Source organism: Columba livia, chromosome 1 (assembly GCF_036013475.1).
Source record: "Columba livia isolate bColLiv1 breed racing homer chromosome 1, bColLiv1.pat.W.v2, whole genome shotgun sequence".
Taxonomy (NCBI): domain Eukaryota; kingdom Metazoa; phylum Chordata; class Aves; order Columbiformes; family Columbidae; genus Columba; species Columba livia.
In genome coordinates this window covers 3,539,364-3,561,923 of record NC_088602.1, presented here as the reverse complement: position 1 = coordinate 3,561,923, position 22,560 = coordinate 3,539,364, and the positions used below count along the sequence as shown (strand labels likewise).

The 22,560-nt window shown below is 42.6% G+C and overlaps 1 protein-coding gene across 4 annotated transcripts in view; it reads right to left on the bottom strand.

Moving 5' to 3' along the window:
* Window positions 1-22,560, bottom strand: part of UVRAG (UV radiation resistance associated) — a 111,749-nt gene that overhangs the window by 6,182 nt on the left and 83,007 nt on the right. For 3 of the 4 annotated variants that reach the window (XM_065071472.1, XM_065071550.1, XM_065071634.1), the window contains exon 14: window positions 10,429-10,520. The exons of the other annotated variant lie outside the window; for it this stretch is intronic. In XM_065071472.1, coding sequence (XP_064927544.1) covers window positions 10,429-10,520 — 92 coding nt within the window. The remainder of the gene's footprint in view (window positions 1-10,428; window positions 10,521-22,560) is intronic. 4 annotated transcript variants of the gene reach the window in all.

Sequence of the window (22,560 nt, the reverse complement as noted above, 5' to 3'; positions counted from 1 at the left end):
CCTGGAGGGTTGAACAGACACTGAGATGAGGTTCTCGGGGACACGGGGTAGAGGTGGACTTGATGATTTTAAAGGTCTTTTCCAACCTAAACAATTCTGTGATTCTATACCACGGTGATTTGCATGTCTTACCCATGAAATGTGCCATGATGCATGTCACACCTTGAGGCACAGAATCAAGGCAAGCCGAGGCTACATGCAATGCAAGTGGGCAGGAAAGGTTTCCCTCCTCCCCTCTTCCTTCCAAATCCCAGCCCAAAGCACAGCCTGGGACCAGACTTGCTGCTAAGAGGTGTCTAAGCCTGCCATGAGTCTTGAGGAGTACAAGGGGGAGCCTCAAGACAAGAGAGCTATGAGGTTTGTGCTACAGGGGCCCTGTGCTGATCCATCACCTCGTGCCTCTAAATGCAGGAGGCTCAAGAAGAGAGAGAGAGAGGCAAAGAGGAGAGACAGGTTCTGCGCTCAGTGTAGTGTTTTCGGTTGGGAAAAAAAAACAATAAAAAGCAAAAAAACCCCTGTTGGTGAAGTTTGCTTTGTTGTGTTTGAACTGTATTGTCAATTCAAGATCCAACAAAGGGCAACACCTTTGCTTTTTTGCAGCTCTAGAATGAGCTGTGTAAGATAACACACCTAAGTCTAGACTTATTTGTCACATCAATTGTCTGTACTATTAATATAATTTAAAATAGTGAGCAGGTATGCAATTCAAAAGGGAGGCAGGGGGAGAGAGAGAAGCCATTCTCATGCAAGTTCCTTTTCAAACTCAAAGGTGACTTATTGCCATCCCTTTCCAAAAGAAACAGGCTATTCCCAGAACTGATTCCAGTATTACATCCCCTGCAGCAGGAAAGATAAAAACCAATCTATTTGGTTTCTATCAAGACGTTAGTGATGAGTCAAACAGCAATGTATTCCCACTGAACTGGAACCCAGGAGGGCTGCAGATTCCGAAGAAATAGCCCTACATATCTGAAATAAAAAGCGAGACTAGGAACAGACAGAATAACACAAATTGTACAGGCAAAAAGGGATAACTTTTTTCCCCACGTACAACAGATGGCAGATGCATCCTGTTAGTTCTGTCCTTTGACGCCAAAGCATTGGATCTGCAACACCCTGTGGAGCAGTGAGGGCTTCCTATCTCCTGGTCTGGGCACAACGACAAGAAGGGTTGATAGGAAATTCTGACGCTTCTCTGGACTTTATTCCACCATCCACAGCTCTGGGACAGGCATTAAAGAGATTAAAATCTAATCCAGGAAACAATTTCAAGCTGTACCTTGTGGATCTAAGTACAGACAAACGTTTCTCAAAACAACCACAATGATATCTACTCTTTATACAATATTTTAGTGATAAAAGCTCTTGCCTGAAATGTAAGCAGTCAGAGAGGGTCCAGACAAGTTATAAACACAGCGGCCTGAACATCAGCCTGCAGATGGGTTTGGAGTGGGTCTTCCCATTGAATATCTCACCTGGCAGCACAAGATGCAAGATCTCACAAGAGTAAGAGCTATCCCAGAGGAGGAGGATGTGCAGGGATGCAGGATGTTTGCTTTATGTCAAGCCATCCTAGATTTAATCCTTGCTCCTGAAGGTGCCAGAGACACACCAATGTGCAAAACACAAGTAATTCTTGGAGAGATCAAACCCATGGCAAAGCCTCTTCACCGTAAGAATGAATAATACCCATCATCAATCTTATTTGTTGTGTTGGACTGTGCTTCAAACTTGCTCAAATTCATTACATTTAGACCAGACTCTTTGAAGAGCGAAGTCTTAAGTATAGCATAAGACTGTCTAACTGGCAAATGAGAAATTACTGAACAATTTAGGCACGACAGCAACTTTTCTATGAAGTAGAAGAAGAAATTTAAGTGTCTGAGTAAACAAACGTGAAAATCGTGGTGTCTAATTAGCTCGAGAAAAGCAGCTTTATAAACCGTTCCGGTGGGCACGTAAATTTAAGTTCCTCCTAAAAAGAAACATGCCTAAATTCCTTTGTAAATCTAGGCCTTACAGGCAAGCGGGTGAGAAATTAATTAGTTTGCAGGACCAGGAGAGTTTTAAAAGAGCTTGTTATGACAAGGCTGTTCAAGCTAACACGTTATGTATGCCTGAACAATACCTCTTTAGTGCAGCGGCCAAAACAAATCTTCCCTTCCTTAGTAAGTTGAACTGGCAGAATGATCTATACTAAGTGATCTAACAGCCTAAAGGCAGCAGCAATACAAAGCTAATCTCCTGCGTCTACAAAATAACTTCCCGGTTTAATAGAGTACATAAGGGCTGCCCCACAGAGCAGTAAAGCAGGAACGATCTTCATTTATCATGCATTCAAACTAATGAATTGAAACAAAAAAGCGCTTGCAGCCAGGTTCCTTAAATTGTATGCAATGAAATGGACCTCGCTTAAGACGGCAAAACCAGGTTTTAAGCTGCTGGAGACACACGTGGGCAGATTTCTGAAACCGCCCATTGCTGCCAACAAATGTTAATAGGATGGGTTTAGCTTCAGCTGGGAATAAATAAAGGGGTAACAGCCCAAATGTGAGAAAGCAGGAATGAAGTCAAGTGAATGGCTTAACTGCTTATTGAATATTATCTAAGGCATTTAGATAGAAGTAAATACGGAGATGAACCATCTATGAGTTCATTGCGAGGCTCCTTCCATGGACTCTGGAGAAGTAAAATGAGCATTGGAGAGCAGGGTGGGTGACACCCTATTGAGAGACATTTATGATCAGTGGGACAGTCACCCTCTGGAGATGCCTCCTCGTGACCATAGGACAAACCTTGGCAACCAGTTCAGGCTGAGTGCCCAGTGTCTAGAAGGCAAACGTGAGAAGATGAACACCTCTGGGTATAATTTTCAATAATATTTTAAAGATTTCTTGAATATTTTCAATATTCAAGAAGCGTTTTGACAACACCCTCAGACACATGGTGAGAATTTTGGGGTTGTCCCATTGCAGGGACAGAAGTTGGACTCGATGATCCTTGTGGGTCCCTTCCAACTCAGGACATTCTGTGATTTTAAGCAGAATGATGGTCATAGTCTTGTAGGCAAGTAAAATAGAAATAAAACAGCTGTAGGTGCAATGGGTTAAGCAGTTGAGTCAAGGGATCTTTATCTGTTCCACCACCTCCCTTCAGGTGAGGATGAGAAGTCACACTGAGGTTTTGGTTCAAAAGTAATGTTTACAGAGCTCAGAAATAGAAAGTTGGTAATTAATCTTCACGAAAACATTCAGCTGAGGGAAGGTTTCTATTCCTTTTGCATCTTCCTTGAGGAAAAGGCTGCAGCGTTACCAGAATTCATAGCACTGCATTCAAGGCACAGCCCGGAGAAAGAGATGCTTTATCAGCTTCACAGCTCACAGAATTAAAATATATGTGTGTGTGTATATATATATATATATATATATATATAAAAAATCAAGTCACATGAGAAAACCATCACCCAACTGCCCAGAAACTTTAGAGATTGTAAGTTTTTGTCACCAGTGAAATGAGTTTGGCTCACAGGAGCATTGCCCTTTACTCTAAGGTGCAACCTTAACTTGCATTACTGAGGGTTGAGCTGGTTCAGCTTCCAGCCACAATGACTCGGTTGATCTTCTGAGACGGCGAACAGATGTGGACACCTGTCCAGAAAGAAAGGCCTGCGACTAGCGAAGTATAAAACCCGATTTGATGAACTGTCATCAGGCATTAATGACTTGCAGTCATCAAGTTGGTTTAGAGTAGAAATGGTTACGTATATGACTAAACTGCTATCAGGGAGAAGCTTTTCTAAATTAAAAAAAAGAAGACAGACCTCAGATTTATTGAATATTATAGATAAGAGAATTACATCACCACCAACCTATATGTTTCAATTGTATCCAAATCTCAAAAGCCAACTCATGGCTCAACTCAACTCAGCTCAACTCAACTTCAGCTCTAAGTTTTGCTGGCAGCAAAACTACAAAGTAGCTGTTTTTTTCCTCAAAATATTAGTTTTGACTAGTTAATAATTAGCCCATTTGGGCATTCTTACAGACCTAAGTCATGAGACGCAGACTGCGTGATGTAAACAGGCGATTGAAGTTGGACACAAACATTTTTGAAGTTATTTTCTTAGCAAACAGATTCTGGTTGTAATCTGCTGTTCCTTCAGTCGGATTCACTTGTGATTATTTAATCTGCCTGCAAAGGGGCTCAGAGAAACTGTAAAGCAGGATGAGAGACAGAACACAATTCACAGGCTCAAATATGTATCTTTTCCTCCCCACAAAACGTTTCCTCCGAGGAACATTACTGGATCACAGCTGGTCAAAATACTAAATCTTGATTGTCTGGCCAAAAGCCAAAATCCACAGCTCTGGCTCTTTGGTATGAGAATACTCTAAAAAAAAAAAAATAATAATAATAACTTAAACACCATTTGATCTTTTTTTTGTTGCAAACTATGACCTCATGGCAGTAAGAACGCGAAATGAAGGTGTTTAAGTTGGTTTACGGCCATCTGAAATGTTTGAAGCTCCAAGCGCAGCTCGGAGCCAATATCATGTCAACCGCGCTAAAAAGCAATGAGGGTTTCTCACCTTCTTAGAGATTACTGGTTAAATAACGCACGATAGCGACAGGGCTGCAAAAGGGAGGCTGCCAATACGAAGTTAAGGTAAAATTGCGTCTGTTGGCAGCTAAAAAATTCTGACACACGCTTTAAAATATAAAAAAAGCCTTCATAAATTAAGCTACCAGAGCTTTCTTAACTCAAACATTAAGTTATAGGCTCCTTTTGAATCTAGCAGTCTATGAATCAGGACATACCTTCGAAACATGAATTTAAGCCTTGGCATGCAAGTATTTTTGGGTAAATCTTTTAAATGCTGGCTCAAAATGATGCTTCCCTGACTATAGAAAAGACTTTCTAAAGGAATATCTCATATTTGCCAGCGTTAGATAAACATTTTCTAATCTATTCACTTATCAAGTTTGCAGCGTGCTATTTAATTGCCATTAACAATCACACATACTACCCCCCTAAAGTTACATAGAGTAAATTAAGGCGAAGAACAGGAAAGAAAATGAAAGAGTCTTGATTTAACGCAACCGCGATCTGAAGAGCCTGACTTGCGAAAGATAAATCTGAACATGCAAAAGGAATAAAAGTACGTTCAAAATCTACAGATTACATGTAAGTAAAGATTTGGTGTCTCTCAAGAGCTGCAATAAACTGCACAGTGAAAAGAATTGAAGAGGAAAAACTGCACGAGCCCTTTTGCATCAGCAAGAGCTAATCTTAAAAATGAGCTGCTTGTCTGGAAGCCACTGAGACCCTGGGACTAAAGAGCTGGAAATGGAGAGAATTATTCCCAGAAGGAAACAGAAAAGATTTGGGGGAGGACAACTGGGATGGTCTAAATCAACAACAACTTTGGCTCATCATCTTTCACCTTGAAAGTCAACATCCTGATTTGATATCAGAAAAATATGTGTTTTTTTGCAGTTCTGTAGCTTCCATAACAGTGTGTGCAGGAACTGGCTGATCCGCCTTGAATTTTGTCGACATAAAATACAAATAATATTTTGCAGTAGGGGGCAAGGGGGAGAAAAAGTAAACACAGCAGAATATAGGTGCCAGGAGAGATATGAAGAGGGAAGCAGAGCTTGTAGACCTGCGGGGCTGTGGCAATAAATCAGGCGTGTTGGGATGTGAAAACACGTATTAATCATGTTAAGTGTCATGCCTGAGAAACCAAAACAACACAAATCTCACCAGGCAGAGGGATCCAGCGGCAACGCAATTAAATAGGGATGTAAAAGCACTGGACTGCACAGACCATCTGCTGGTCCAAGAGCTGCCCCACAGCTCCAGAGACAACTACGGAGTCTCAGGAACGCCCAAAGATAACATTTTTAAGGCAAAATCGCTCTGATAAAAGTATGAAATAGGTGGCGTCTTCTACAAAAGCTGTGGGTTTTTTTTTTAGTTTGCTTGTTCTTAATTTGAAGGGGTAAAGAAACTAATTTGTACTCAAATCTAAACTGATGCTTATAGAAAAGGTTAAGCTTGAAATAATGACATATTTCAGTTTTTCTGAATAACGAGTGGACTCAATGCCATTCCAGGCTGCAGGGAGATATAGATGTCTCTAAATAAAAGCAAAAATGAGGATGACACATGGGCCAGACATTAAAACCAGTCCTATTCAAACTAAAAATAAGTATAGTGTAAGTGTTGCTTTTTACCGGTGTGATTAAGAGCTGACAGAACTTTGATTCAGCAAAACCCAGCTACAGTGCTAAGAAATGAAAACTGAACACCAGCAACAAGAAAAGCAACCAAACCAGGCGGTGCAAGTCAATCTGTAGCTAAGAAAACCCATCACCGCCTCACGTTCCTGCAAACAAAGGATAACCTGGAAATGCTTTACTGATCACGGTCTGTGGCAAAGGGTATCGGCTGACTCACCTACAGCCTCCTGAACACACAAAAAAATCCTTCAAATCTTCATTTTAGCAGCTTTTATCCTCGCTTAAATATATGCATATTATCCACAAGACTATGGGCATGGATATTCCGCGGTGTGTGCTCGACTGCAATGCCCAATTATGAAAGTCTAGCCAGTTTTCCCCTTGAGCTGGACTCCCTGCAAAGCCTCATTGCCATTTACATTATTAGCAAGTACTAAGAAGCATTGTTTAGAATCATTAGTCTTTAAAAAGAAGAAAAAAGTTAAAAATGAACAACTATTCATACAAGTTTTGGAGGCGAGAAGGAAATGAGGCATAGAGATTCATGGTGGGGGGAGAAGGAGGGAATGTGATACTCCCAGAGAACTGTGCTTAATATCCCTACATGTTTTGAAATATTATCCAGTCTTGTTAATGACTGTGTATCACCTATAGGAATAAAGAAAACCCTGATTGTATGATGGTAAAACCTTTAAGGTGTAACTAAAGGTTCTATTATCAGTTCTTCAAAGCCAGCGCCCAGGTTTTGAAAAGAATTCCCATTTAACACATCCCAGAATGATCTACTTGGGCTTACTCAAGCCTGAAGGACACATCCACAATGTGTAACCACTGATGAGTACACACCAGTGTTCCAGAAGTGTCCTGGTTTTGTTAAAAACAAGACCGGTTCTCTTTTAGTGACTTTTCTTCCAGCTCAGTTCTTCTAGGTGGCTGCACTTTGCTGAGTTTTACCTGCATATTTTTCCTAGGATGCTGCACTCGGTGCTCATAAGAGACCAAGGGAATGCTGAAGAAGCTCGTGTTTAGATTTATTACTATGGTAGCCAAGAAACACTGATAAGTTTCCGCACGTTCTGTTGTGAGAGGGGCGTGTTTGAGGAGGGGTGGATGGCACAGGAGACTAGAACTGACCAACAGAAGTATTCCATCCCATAATCATCATACCCCCTATATAAGAGGGTGATCACAGGGTCACTCTCTCTTCGCCCATGGGCGGCATCTGGAGAGGCCCCTGTCTGTCTGTCTGTCTGTCTGTGATCCTCAGGCCCTGCATCCTGCACCCAGGTTCCGCTTTGCTGTGCAGTCCCGCCCGGGACTGCCGGGGCCTGCGCTGCAGCTGCTGGAGCCGCCAGCTCCGCACCCCCAGCTCTGCTGCTGAGTGACGCCAACTCCGCATCCAGCATGAGAGACTGGCTTTGTATACTTTGTATATGTATTCTTCATTTATTAGTAGCATTAGTAAAACCCCTTAAAACTCTCCAACTTGAAGTCTAAGTCTCTCTTCCTTTCCCCTTATCTTTCTTATCATCTTTCCGATCTAAGGGAAGGGGTGGCGGGAGGTAAAGGGGATAACAGGGAGCGTCTGCCATGGTTTATTGCCGCCTTGCCTTAAGCCTTGATAAGAAGTCACAGTTTAGGTATTTTTGGTATTTTCAGGTTTGTTCGGGGGACCACACGTCATCTCAGGACTTCTCCTTGCCAGCGATGGACCACGAAAACTCACAGTAATATTTTCCCGAAGAAGAAAGCTTTTCTTTACGCATCTTGCTAAGGGATAAAAAGAAAAGCAGGGAGAATCTTTTCAGCTGAAATTACTGAGAGAATAAACCTGAACACAGGACTGAGCTTCTTTTTCTCAGGGCCCGTTTTCTTCCACTGTTTTGTTGGCCGGGTTGAATTTCCATCAGACAACACATTTTATAGTCTTGTTCAAAGATGACACTTTTTCTACTCCTGTATTTGTTTTCCTTTGCCAAGACCCCCCACCCAAAATTGATTTGGACACTAGCTTCGAGTTCACATGGATCAGCATTTCTGTGCGAGGAATGAAAGATAAAGCAGAAGAGAGACATAGAAATAATGGTTGGAAAAAGTTGTAGCATGATGTTGTCCCACAGAACTGTCACCACTGTTACCCACTGAATTTTTGCCCCCAAGGTTTGATATATTGAGCTGTTCTGCTTTGAGGCGCTAACCCTGTTTGAAGCCCACTCTTATAATTTTCAAATGGAGCAGTTACAAAAAGCCTGCTTTTCTATTTTTTGCATAAAATGGTGTGTGATCATGTACTGTCATTAGAATTGACGTGGGGTTCTTCCTATGTTCTGAATACTGCAGGAAAAAAGAGACTCTTAGAGCTCAGTAAACAAGCAAAATGCAGCACTAAGAACACTACTGGACTAATATAATCCTCTAAAGCGGCAGAAATGGGGATGGAAGTCTATACATCAGCAGAGATGGTCCACTCCCTTAATCATCTTTGTTGCCCTGCACTGGACTCTCTCCAGCAGTTCATGAGATGAGGTTACACAGGAAGGTGTCCAGGTGGGTTTGAATGTCTGCAGAGAAGGAGACTCCACAACCTCCCTGGGCAGCCTGGGCCAGGCTCTGCCACCCTCACCATGAAGAAATATCTTCTCAAATTTAAGTGGAACCTCCTGTGTTCCAGTTTGAACCCATTACCCCTTGTCCTATCACTGGTTGTCACCAAGAAGAGCCTGGCTCCATCCTCCTGACACTCACCCTTTAGATATCTGTAAACATGAATGAGTCACCCCTCAGTGTCCTCTTGTCCAGCTCCAGAGCCCCAGCTCCCTCAGCCTTTCCTCACCCGGGAGATGCTCCACTCCCTTCAGCATCTTGGTGGCTGCGCTGGACTCTCTCCAGCAGTTCCCTGTCCTGCTGGAACTGAGGGGCCACAACTGGACACAATATTCCAGGTGTGGTCTCCCCAGGGCAGAGCAGAGGGGCAGGAGAACCTCTCTGATCTACTGACCACCCCCCTTCTCATCCACCCCAGGTACCATTGGCCTTCCTGGCCACAAGGGCCCAGTGCTGGCTCATGGTCATCCTGCTGTCCCCAGGACCCCCAGGTCCCTTTCCCCTACACTGCTCTCCAACAGGTCATTCCCCAACTTATACTGGAACCTGGGGTTGTTCCTGCCCAGATCCAAGACTCTACACTTGCCCTTGTTCTATTGCATTACATTTCTCCCTGCCCAACTCTCCAGCCTGTCCAGGTCTCTGGATGGCAGCACAGCCTCTGGTGTGTCAGCCACTCCTCCCACATCAGCAGAGTCTATATCCATCACCAGAGCATCTGGCAGCAAAACCTGGTGGCATCACCTCAGATCGGATGATTTTTTCAATACTTTTGAGTATCCAGGGCACCCACATGGGGACCACACAAGAACTGTGTATCTTTGAAGCCATGAATAATCAACCTAGGGATCCTAAAATGGTACAATATTATGTTTGGGTGGGATTCAGGCACCTGAAGAATGAAGATGAGAATGAAGAACGAAATAATTGCTTAGGAGGCTGCACGAGAGCACACAATTCAAATAACATAAATTAAAAACCGAGAACACAAAGTATCTAACACCTGCAGAAATACACGTGTTAGTGAATCACCTTCCACATTTCTAAACTATCTCACTAGGTTTAAGAGAACTGGTCAAGCCTCGTGCTTATTCTACTGCGGCAAGATAAGCCTAAACTAACTTTAGTCTTATAACATAGAAACCGGTTTGCTTTGTTTTTCTGCACAGTGGAGAGTGAGTCTGGATCCTCCGGAGTGAATCAGAGTAGAAGCATCACAAATTTCCCTGGAAGGTCACTACAACCTTTAGTTACTCATTAATGTAGTTTCCCATTTAGCAACACCACTCAGCATACAACAACTATTTTCATTATACTCAAATTGTGTTGATTATAACTCACAGATCCCCACACAGCTCACCTGAATTATACATTTAAAGCAAATGGGAAGCCAGGTACTGACCAGACTAAGGCATCTTCTGCAGAAGGAAATAGTAGAATATTGTGGACATTTACATGGTCTGTATTTTGGGAAAGCCACAAACGTGCTTAACTCTTGTGAAGAGAGAAAAATACTTACATCTTATTTTTTTTGTAACATTCACCTCTTTCTTTTTAATTACCAAAAAAATAACTTACCATCTAACCATAAGCCCAAGCTCCATGAAGTTTTTCAGGTTGGGAAGAGTTTGCCTTAGATCTGGAGTACTCAGGCCGTGCTGATATCTAAGCTACAAGAAGAGAAAATAACTAAAATTAGCAGAGCTTTCCAAATCCCAGAATTCAGTGAATATAACATTATGAATATATACATTATTAATTTGTTAGTTTTTGAAAGAAAGTGTAGGATAATCAAGCAGCTCCAAGAGGTCTGTTCCCCTTAAGGAAATGTTCCATTTAACACTCATAACCTCGTATGAGCAAAACCCACCCAAGAACAGGGACACAATCATCAGTCAATCTGACTGTTAAACCTCATTACGATTTTCCATTTCCAATCTGTAACAGGAAAGCTTAATAAAAATACACACTCAAATTCAACACAACGTTCTATATTCACCGATTCAAAATATATATTTGTGTGCAAGCGCCACGTGTCATCCATAGTGTATTAATGTATGTTGGAATCACATTATTACAGCAATATCAGTTAGTAAATATATATACTGTCACACAACAGATCTAAATCTGTATTCCTTATGTATTTAAACTGCTGCTATTATTGTCATAATTAAACCCAGAATTCACATACGATGCCACGTAGCTAAGAGAAAGGCTTCAAATATTGACTTATTTTAACCCAGTATTAAGTCCTGTGTGGGCACAAACATAAATGAAAAGATTAAACACAGACTCTACACAAACCGCAACTTGTTTTTACCCTCAGATTATCAAATTAAGTACGCGTCACATAACTGTCGCTGCCGGTAATTATAAATTACTTATTTAAGAAGTCTCCAAGATAAAAATACCTCTGAAGAAAACGGCACATGGGAGGGAAGTCGTGTTTCTTTCGAGGTTTAATCTCAAAACTTCATGAAAAATTTGCAGAGAAATTTATCCCCTTGGGGTGGTTAAAATGTGAAAGAAAAATTTCACAGAATCACAAAATCATACAGAATGGACTGGGTTGGAAAAGACCTCAGAGATCATCCAGTCCAACCCTTGGTCCAACTCCAGTCCATTGACTAGATCATGGCACTAAGTGCCATGTCCAATCTCAGTTTAAAAACCTCCAGGGTCGGTGAGTCCAGCACCTCCCTGGGCAGCCATTCCAATGCCTGACCACTCTCTCTGCAAAGAATTGCTTTCTCATCTCCAGCCTCAATTTCCCCTGGCAGAGTTGAAGCCCATGCCCCCTTGTCCTATTGCTGACTGCCTGGGAGAAGAGCCCAATCCCCACCTGGCTAGAACTGCCCTTCAGGTAGTTCTAGAGAGCGCTGAGCTCACCTCTAAGCCTCCTCTTCTCCAGACTAAACAAGCCCAGCTCCCTCAGCCTAAATTCCAATATCTTTAAGATTATTGGGATGAAGCGATTCTCAGATGTTAACACCCCCTAGAAGTCAGAGCTGGACTCTGATATACACACACAGTGATCACACTAATTTGATACTGATAGAGCCACTTGCTGAAATACGGAACGATCCCACTCAAAGCTAAAATCGTGGGGTTTGGTTTGTATCTTTTTTTGGTCTCTTTTTTAAAAATTATGTTTATTATTTAGAATCACACACCTGTTTCCAGAATTCATGACGGGAAGGTGTAGGAATCCTCTAACTTAGAAAAACTCTTGACTTTTCCCAAACAAATGGACCAATCAGTTTTCCACAGAAAAAGACTCGTGAAATTGGGAATGATTTCTGTGCTTGTCTGAGTTTTCAAAACAAAATCTGCTTTGGAAGAAAATCATCCTCAGCACTGCACTGTACAACAGGAGGCCATTTATTACACGGTTTATTATTTCCATATGGACATGGTCAAGTCATACGGAGGGCTTGGCTTCATATTTTCTGCTACAATGACAGAACCTGGATTAAGACAGCCATACAATATAAATTATGAAACGATCACCACATTCTCCTGATGGGATTATGGTGGATTTGGTTAATCAAAGAACCAGCCTGCGGCTAAAGGAATAAAAAAGAGAACGAAAATATCAAACCCATGACATTTGTTCCTCCTACTACAATCAAATGTTCATGGAATAGCCCTTTTTAGAGTTATCCTTAAATTCTAAAGTTTCAAAGCATGAAAAGATTTGGATTAAGGGATCTCTGTGTTTCGAGCAGCCAAGATCTGAGGAATGCACGTGAGAGACCTGTATAGAAACATGAGCATTTCTGCTAAAACACATTTTCATATTGCAAAGAGTGGAGATGAACAGCAAGTAAAGATCTGAAACTGCATTATATTTTGGATTTGTAATAACTTAAAGTAAAATTGCTTTATGTCAAGGTTTAAGGCAAGGTGGCAATAAAGCGTGGCAGACGCTCCCTGTTATCCCCTTTACCTCCTGCCACCCCTTCCCTTAGATCGGAAAGATGATAAGAAAGATAAGGGGAAAGGAAGAGAGACTTAGACTTCAAGTTGGAGAGTTTTAAGGGGTTTTACTAATGCTACTAATAAATGAAGAATACATATACAAAGTGTACAAAGCCAGTCTCTCATGCTGGATGCGGAGTTGGCGTCACTCAGCAGCAGAGCTGGGGGTGCGGAGCTGGCGGCTCCAGCAGCTGCAGCGCAGGCCCCGGCAGTCCCGGGCGGGACTGCACAGCAAAGCGGAACCTGGGTGCAGGATGCAGGGCCTGTGGATCACAGACAGACAGACAGACAGACGGGGGCCTCTCCAGATGCCGCCCATGGGCGAAGAGAGAGAGTGACCCTGTGATCACCCTCTTATATAGGGGGTATGATGATTATGGGATGGAATACTTCTGTTGGTCATTTCTAGTCACCTGTGCCATCCACCCCTCCTCAAACACGCCCCTCTCACAACAGAACCTGGGGAAACTTATCAGTCTTCCTTAGCTACCATAGTAATAAATCTAAACACGAGCTTCTTCAGCATTCCCTTGGTCTCTTATGAGCACCGAGTGCAGCATCCTAGGAAAAATATGCAGGTAAAACTCAGCAAAGTGCAGCCACCTAGAAGAACTCAGCTGGAAGAAAAGTCACTAAAAGAGAACCGATCTTGTTTTTAACAAAACCAGGACACTTTATGTGTCTGTATCAATAGAAGTTGACGATGTATTCACAGAACAAAACTACAGGTAATTGCAGGAGCTGCCTTCTAATGACAGAAAAAGAAATTATTAAAAAAAAATAAATAAAAAATGAGTTGAAGCATCAAAGCCAGAAGTTACTTCCCAGGTTTTAGTCCAGTTCCAAAATCATCTCCTCATTAACGCAACAAGGTTGGTATTTTTTTTTGTGGTTTTTTTTGGGTAGGTTTCTTTTTATTTTGTGTTTTGGTTTGGGTTTTTTTGCTTGCTTTTAACCATAAAGCATTTCTTACTCACTTCTCCTTAAGGTCAATATTTTTTAACAGCCAACACCACACAGACAGGGAAGGTTATTCCACCTCATCCAATAAACAGCAAGACACTGAACATCACTCACCGTTCACCTGGGGCCTGTTACAGCAGGATTCATGCTAATGCCCTTTAACATCAAAATCAATTTTAAAAAGAGAAAATAATATAGGGAGAGCACAGCGGCTTTGCTCCAATGAATTAAAAAGAGCTTAAATATAGAGCTTATTATTATTGAAGATGTAAAGAAGGAAAAGGCAAGAGGAGGGGAATGAAACACGATGTCTGGGTAGGAAAACAAAAGCAGAACGAGGTGATCATTGTAATGTCTTAATTCTCCTAAAAAAAACAGTTCATGTTTCAATCGTCGCTACCAAACGTCACCCATCTCCACCAGGCTAAATTTCCAAAGGGACCACGTTATCACTTGCAAAAGCAGCATTTTATTTAAAGATTAGGTTGTTCCTTCAGGATATTACGCCCAAAGAAAACGTGCCTGTTTTAATTTCAGCACAAAAAGCGTCCAAGATCTGTGTTCACATTTATGACTGCGTGTTCTCCACGGGACTGTGAGTAAATCATTAATGATGTTCGAGTAATAAAACATTAATTGCCATTTCCTTACTAATATTTAGCTCCTATATCCAGCTTTGTTTTCCCAAGTGCTGTGTGAAATGTTACTCGATTGAACAAAAACACATATTAAAAGGTGAACTGGAAAACAAATAAGCTAAAGACATCAGAGACTTCAGACAGGAGTCTTTTCTCACACCAGTTACAGGCAACACTTACTCCAAAGAAACAAGATGCAGCAGATGAGATGCATCATATTTTATGAATAGTTCAAGACAGAACAACTTATGGGTGCTGACATGTAAAGAATAAAAAATCTCACTTTGCAATTTCTTTCAATTACACAAATCAATTCCTGCTTTTGTAAAAGCTGAGTTTTAGTTTGTTTTAAGACAAGTTCAGGTAGTATCTGTACAGAAGATTCCGAAGAAAGAGAAGATTAAACTATATTAAGACCAGCCTATCATACTAGTGGGTATTTTATATCATCTTATATTTGCTATTTATTACAACATCATAGAAAACAACACATGTTGAAACAAGCTGCATTTAAAACAAGTTCTCAGAGTGAAGAGTAGATTTATACTTAAAACTTGTATTAGGTTTCCAATAAGAGGTTTAAACACAATTTCCATCAAAGACTAAGAAAACTGCTCTAGCTCATGCAACCACAGCATTAGCTCTAGGTGAGGCACGGCAAATAAATTAATGTTAATGCACAGAAGCCCAGAATGTCAGGGATTGGAAGTGACCTGGAAAGCTCATGCAGTGCAATCCCCCCATGGAGCAGGAACACCCAGATGAGGTTACACAGGAAGGTGTCCAGGCGGGTTGGAATGTCTGCACAGAAGGAGACTCCACAACCTCCCTGGGCAGCCTGGGCCAGGCTCTGCCACCCTCACTGAGAAGAAGTTCCTTCTCATATTTAAGTGGAAACTCTTGTGTTCCAGTTTGAAGCTATTACCCCTTGTCTTATCGCTGGTTGTCACCGAGAAGAGCCTGGCTCCATCCTCCTGACACTCACCCTTTATACATCTGTAAACATTAATGAGGTCACCCCTCAGTCTCCTCTTGTCCAGCTCCAGAGCCCCAGCTCCCTCAGCCTTTCCTCACACGGGAGATGCTCCACTCCCTTCAGCATCTTGGTGGCTGCGCTGGACTCTCTCCAGCAGTTCCCTGTCCTGCTGGAACTGAGGGGCCACAACTGGACACAATATTCCAGCTGTGGTCTCACCACATTCATAATAAGCCAGGCATAATTGGTTTAGGCTCTTAAGAGAAATAGAAAATTCAGTTGCTCCCGTTTCTACCTGCATTTCCTTCTGTGCAATGGTCTGAAGTTCTATTTGAAGGAAGTTTTCTGGCCTCAGCTCCATGCTGAACATCTCTAAACATCCAAGCATCTTGCAGGTCATTTGTTTTGTCAACCCGACTGTTACACTTCATTAAAGCAATGTCAGACAACAGAAAAGCTCACCGCGTTCCTAAAGGTAACAATTCCGTGATAAAACATTAATTCTTTACATTGTGACGAGTTTAGCTACCTCATTTGTTAACTAATTAAAATACAAACCTGCAAAGGTTCAGTTTCTCTCTGATAAAGAGACAGGTATTATTAAAGGTTTTTCAAACAAGTTGGCTTACAAAGGCACCATTTAGCTATCTATTTCTAGATAATATCAGATTCCACCCAAAACCAAAATTAGGGCTTTTGCCTCTTCAGAAAAATAACAATATGCTGCATTTACGTGCAAAGAACAATAGCCCATTTCCTATACTAATTCCTGTAGCAGTATTTAATGACTAATGGTACACAAACATATACATTTAATTCTAGCCAGAAACCACAGAATAGCTGGTCTATATTTTTGGAGGGGGGGAGCTCAGAATGACTCCAGTTGCGAACTCATCTGTTCATCATTTACCATTTTGTTTTCCCAGCCATATCCATCTTGTTTGAAGACGTGGCAGCAGTCTCAGAGCTCAGCCTACGTTAATAGAATTCAAAACACTGCCACTTCACGACACGTTATGCATATTATGTTATACATACATACATGTTATGCATATTCAGTGTAGTCGAGTCTACACCGAAACCTCCATCATTTTCGCACTTTCCTTGGTCTCTGTTGCAGGCAACTGCTCCTTGATGTTGTATCTATACAAGAGGTGGACGCAACCTCTGTGCAGGCTCATGTTAAGGCAATTCAAGAGCAATCTTAACTTGTTCTTTGGAGGTTTTTCTTGATGGCATCAAGCATTTAAAAGGCCATCTGCTGCGCAAATGTGAAAAGCCGCAAACAAAAATGGAAGCAAAAGCGTTCTTTCAATCAAGTTTGCAGCATTGGTGAGAGGCCAAGCTTTTACATAAGGTTTTCGGAGGATGGCAAGCGCTGGGACAGCAAAATAAAATACAGGTTTTAATAAAATGACATAGTTAATTGTTTTACAAGATCCTGGATGACTTTTCAGAGTGCGAAGGAGCACTGGCTGGGATTCAGATGACTAAGCACTGCAATAATGAAAACAGAAAGTGTTGTTATAATGCCTGTTGCTATATAAACAACCTTGGGGGATCAGTGAAATAATGCCTGCTGCTATATAAACAACTGTGTGTGTTTATACCTTTTGGGGGAAATTATACAATTTTACATTATTTGCACTCTTAATACGTTTCTTGCCTTTGTTTTATTAAAGCTAGCGAGTTGTTCTCGCCCTGAAGACCTACATGAGTTTACCGAAAAACCCTTAAACTTCATTAGTAAATCTCACTGTGGTATCAATTAGATGATAATGATTAGATGTGGTATCTTTAGATGGCGTATCTCAAAATTAAACATTAAAAATGCACTTTCATTTTTCATATTTAAAAGACTGTCATGGTATACAACTAGCAGAGTTTGGAATTAAATGTAAGCAAAGATTTTATATATGTGTGTATATATATATATTTTAAGGCTTCTTGGGGAAGTAGGGGAGGATAAAAAGCAACGTAGCAAGTGCTGTGATTATAACAAACCTTCACGTCCTCAATTTTGCTGTCAGAAGGAGAAAATATATAGGACTGCCACAGGAGCGACAGCCCCCATCCAAACGCAAGGAACTGCTCAAATACACAGCTATTTTTATGGAAACGCTGACTTCGACCTCCATACACCAACGCCTGCCTCCCTGTCCCAAGCGGATTTCAATGCTGTTCAGAGGTCCACCCTGGAAAGCAGATGTTTACTTTGCAATTCTTCTAAGAGCGCTAAACTAGGAAGAAAAACAAGTTACAGCGACATCGTTGAAGACCCGTGTCCTTCATTAATCCACTGGGCACCCATGTTAAAGTTCCTCGAGCTGCCCCAGCGTGCTTAAATAAGGCTTTATTGAAACCATCTTAAAGGCCTCCCAGCACAATTATGATTTAGCGATAATAATTAAGGCACACAAACAGCGATCAAAACACTAACAGGAGATAACAGCTCCGCTTCATGCTGCCGCTCCACAGGCTGCTTACAATTAATACTGTTATTTTTAAAACATGCTTAGTCTAAAACAGCCCGATTTCTCCTGATTTACAAAACAGAGGTTGTTATCAATATATTTTGATCACTAACAGTCGAGACGCTGCAAAATCACTGCTCCAAGACCATCAATACTACAGTTAGGAAACATTGATCTCTACGTTATGGCCAAGTGTCTGCAGAAATTAGGTTGGTCTGGAGCTCCGATTCGGTTCTTACAAACTGCATCAAATTCATATGGTCACTTTTTCTCAGTCCCTGGATCTTCCTACCCCAACACAGCCTCTCTCCTCTCCCTCTCCTCTCCCTCTCTCCTCCTCTCCTCTCCTCTCCTCTCCTCTCCTCTCCTCTCCTCTCCTCTCCTCTCCTCTCCTCTCCTCTCCTCTCCTCTCCTCTCCTCTCCTCTCTCCTCCTCTCCTCTCCTCTCCTCTCCTCTCCTCTCCTCTCCTCTCTCCTCCTCTCCTCTCCTCTCCTCTCCTCTCCTCTCCTCTCCTCTCCTCTCCTCTCCTCTCCTCTCCTCTCCTCTCCTCTCTCCTTCCTCTCCTCTCCTCTCCTCTCCTCTCCTCTCCTCTCCTCTCCTCTCCTCTCCTCTCCTCCTCTCCTCTCCTCTCCTCTCCTCTCCTCTCCTCTCCTCTCCTCTCCCCTCCCCTCCCCTCCCCTCCCCTCCCCTCCCCTCCCCTCCCCTCCCCTCCCCTCCCCTCCCCTCCCCTCCCCTCCCCTCCCCTCCCCTCCCCTCCCCTCCCCTCCCCTCCCCTCCCCTCCCCTCCCCTCCCCTCCCCTCCCCTCCCCTCCCCTCCCCTCCCCTCCCCTCCCCTCCCCTCCCCTCCTGGCGAATTTTAGTTCACATCCATCTGAAAGGCAAGGGAAATTCATCCATGAAATTTAAGTACGTGAATGATTCAGAAGTGAGCAGGGAAACTACATTCCCTTCTGATAACAGATCAAGTTCCCTTCTACCTTCTTTGATTTCCCTTAGAACTGTATTAAGCTGCTTCTTCCCCTCGCATCCACCAAAATATAAAGTTGGATCATTATTCAAACACAGCAGCAGCCTGGACGTCAACGCTCGGCAACTTGTAATATTCTGCCAAACATTTAAAAATGAGAAGAAAACTACTTCATAAAACCGAGACGTGATAATAGGCAATATTGAATACTGGATTTTGGTTTCACAGCAATAGTGTTTATTGGAGATAGACCACAAGAAAATAAGGAAATAGGAGTACGTGTTTGAGCACATGCACAACACACTGTAGAACTAAACATTTAGATGAGCCAAAAGCCGCGTTTCCTCCAGGACTCTCTCGCTCGTATTTGTGAAACCCTTCCTGAGAGTCAACACAATTCCCCTCCGGAGGGGCCTCCAACATGAGAATTCGTTGTTCGAGCCTGGTGTCCCAGTAAGGATATGGGAAACCATCATCAAAGACAGGCTTACATAAGTAAACTATTCCTATAAAATCCAGTGGTTAGTGGGTTCGTTATAAAAATAACATATATGGGCCCCCTTGCCCATAAAGGTGCCTCTCATATACTGTGACTGTTTTATAGAAAACAACATTAAAAAAAAAAGCAATTTAGGAGATAGAGCAGTTGCTGGCTTCAGAAAAGCTTCCCCAGCGAAGCGCTCAGATTAACTAAAACCACGTTTACTGTTAATCTTGCTGCATTAGAGCTTGATGAGATGAAACTTTACAGCGTAACCTTTCCAGGTTCAGGCCAAAACTTCTTAAAACACCTCGCTATCACCAAATGATGCTTATTGGATTATAAGACACGGGCACACTTACTTCCTATGACCTCATCCATCCCGAACTTTTGTAGTAGAATAATTACACCAAGCACAGAACAAAAAGTCAGATGCACGAAAGCCAGAAGGAGAAAGACAAGTCACATTTTGTACCGACAACTTAAAGGTGATGTTTCCTTTATGTGTTTATCTCCTGAGGAGTGCACAGGTAGGTACAGAGAAATCACCCACCTTGTGCTGGCTGGAAATCAGAGTGAACACAGAACAGAGCCCAAATTTCATCAGGCTACATGGCCATATTGGGGCTATTTCATCAGTTGTTGGGGTGGACGAACATCCACACTCACCAGTATTAAGCCTGTGAACTCCTCGCTGCTAATGATGAGGTTTTGATGATAGTTGAGAGCAATACAAGAAACATTCAAATCATTTTTTTTGGAAATTTGCATAGGGTGCTACTCAACTCCTCCTCCATTTATTCAATACCTCCGCATTTTGATAAATCAACTCCAAAACCCGGCAATTTTTACACCTGGCATCCATCCAGCTTTACCTCGTACTTTACGATGTTGCAGGATCGTTTCAGTGAGCACAAACAACACAGAGTTTTGCAGCTATTTGTTCTTTTATGCCATTTTGGGAAAGTCCTTGTTTTAAAAATGGGTGAAATGGAGCTTTTGGCAGTTTTTCTAAAGCATTTATCCACTTTTGTGACACCTGCTCCTTCAAGAGAAAAGGTTCTTGCTTTGTGAAAGCATTACTCAAAAAGCACGTGATTCAGCCCATGCTACAGAGATTAAATGTAGGAAGAATATGAGGATTTTCAGCTCCCAGCCCCATGTTCTACCTATGCTGGTAGGTATCTGTATCAAAAATAGCATGGCCAGCAGGACAAGGGAAGTGATCCTTCCCCTGTACTCTGCATTGGGGAGGCCACACCTGGAGTATTGTGTTCAGTTCTGGGCCCCTCAGCTCAGGAAAGAGATTGAAGTGCTGGAGCGGGTCCAGAGAAGAGCAACAAGACTGGGGAAGGGACTTGAACACAAGCCCTATGGGGAGAGGCTGAGAGAACTGGGCTTGTTTAGTCTGGAGAAGAGGAGGCTTAGGGGTGAGCTCAGCACTCTCTAGAACTACCTGAAGGGCAGTTCTAGCCAGGTGGGGATTGGTCTCTTCTCCCAGGCAGTCAGCAATAGGACAACGGGCCATGGGCTTCAACTCTGCCAGGGGAAATTGAGGCTGGAGATGAGAAAGCAATTCTTTGCAGAGAGAGTGGTCAGGCATTGGAATGGCTGCCCAGGGAGGTGCTGGACTCACCGGCCCTGGAGGTTTTTAAACTGAGATTGGACATGGCACTTAGTGCCATGATCTAGTCAATGGACTGGAGTTGGACCAAGGGTTGGACTGGATGATCTCTGAGGTCTTTTCCAACCCAGTCCATTCTGTGATTCCGTAACCATTATTGGGCAAAGGAGATTGATTTCTAAAAAAGACTAAATTTTGAATCAAATGGGGAAACCTCTCATTCACGGAGTATAGAATCAGTATTTTTAACTAAGACTTGTTTTGTATTAGGATAACAGCCTAATTCAGTGAACACCAAATGGCACTAAAGCACATTAATACTGAAATTCTTTTCTCGTATGATGGACGATATTTCAAACTTAAAAGCTGAGGTCAGGGAGCATTAAACCATGGTCTGTTCAGCAATGGCAACCCTGAAAACAAACTAGCAATCTATATCTGCTAAATTGAACCAGAGCTAGTTTTTTTTCTATTTACACAATATTAACTTGAAAAATATCTACATGAATTACACACGAGGTGAGCAAAAAAAAAAGATACAATAATAGCTCCGTTAGTGTTTCCAGTCTCTTGAAAAACAAAATACTTTAAAGCTCTGGATTTCCAAGCATTTTGGACTGATCAAAAAGTAAATGAGCCAATACATATCAGACACTTTTACTCCTTTTGCTGGAGAACAACTTGCTCTAAACTTTGACCACAGGATATAATAAGCCTGAAAGGCATTTATGGATGATTAAGCAGCTATCATACCCAGAGCTTTCAAAACAGGATTTGTGACCTGATGTGCCAAATCTTGTGCATAGAAGAATGAGACACTCTGCCTCATGGAGCACAAAACATACATATTAAACTACACCACAGAAGAATAAGGGATGTGGGTGGATAAGTGACAACAACAGCAGCTCAGGGAAAGAAGAAATCACAGCGTGTCACTTCCTTAACGCTAATGACACATAAGAACAATCCCAGGTTCCAGTATAAGTTGGGGAATGACCTATTAGAGAGCAGTGTAGGGGAAAGGGACCTGGGGGTCCTGGGGACAGCAGGGTGACCATGAGCCAGCACTGGGCCCTTGTGGCCAGGAAGCCAATGGTACCTGGGGTGGGTTAGAAGGGGGTGGTCAGTAGGTCAGAGAGGTTCTCCTGCCCCTCTGCTCTGCCCTGGGGAGACCACACCTGGAATATTGTGTCCAGTTGTGGCCCCTCAGTTCCAGCAGGACAGGGAACTGCTGCAGAGAGTCCAGCGCAGCCACCAAGATGCTGAAGGGAGTGGAGCATCTCCCGTGTGAGGAAAGGCTGAGGGAGCTGGGGCTCTGGAGCTGGACAAGAGGACACTGAGGTGTGACTTCATTAATGTTTACAGATATCTAAAGGGTGAGTGTCAGGAGGATGGAGCCAGGCTCTTCTCGGTGACAACCAATGATAGGACAAGGGGCAATGGGTTCAAACTGAAACACAAAAGGTTCCACTTAAATTTGAGAAGAAACTTGTTCCCGGTGAGGGTGGCAGAGCCTGGCCCAGGCTGCCCAGGGAGGTTGTGGAGTCTCCTTCTCTGCAGACATTCCAACCCGCCTGGACACCTTCCTGTGTAACCTCATCTGGGT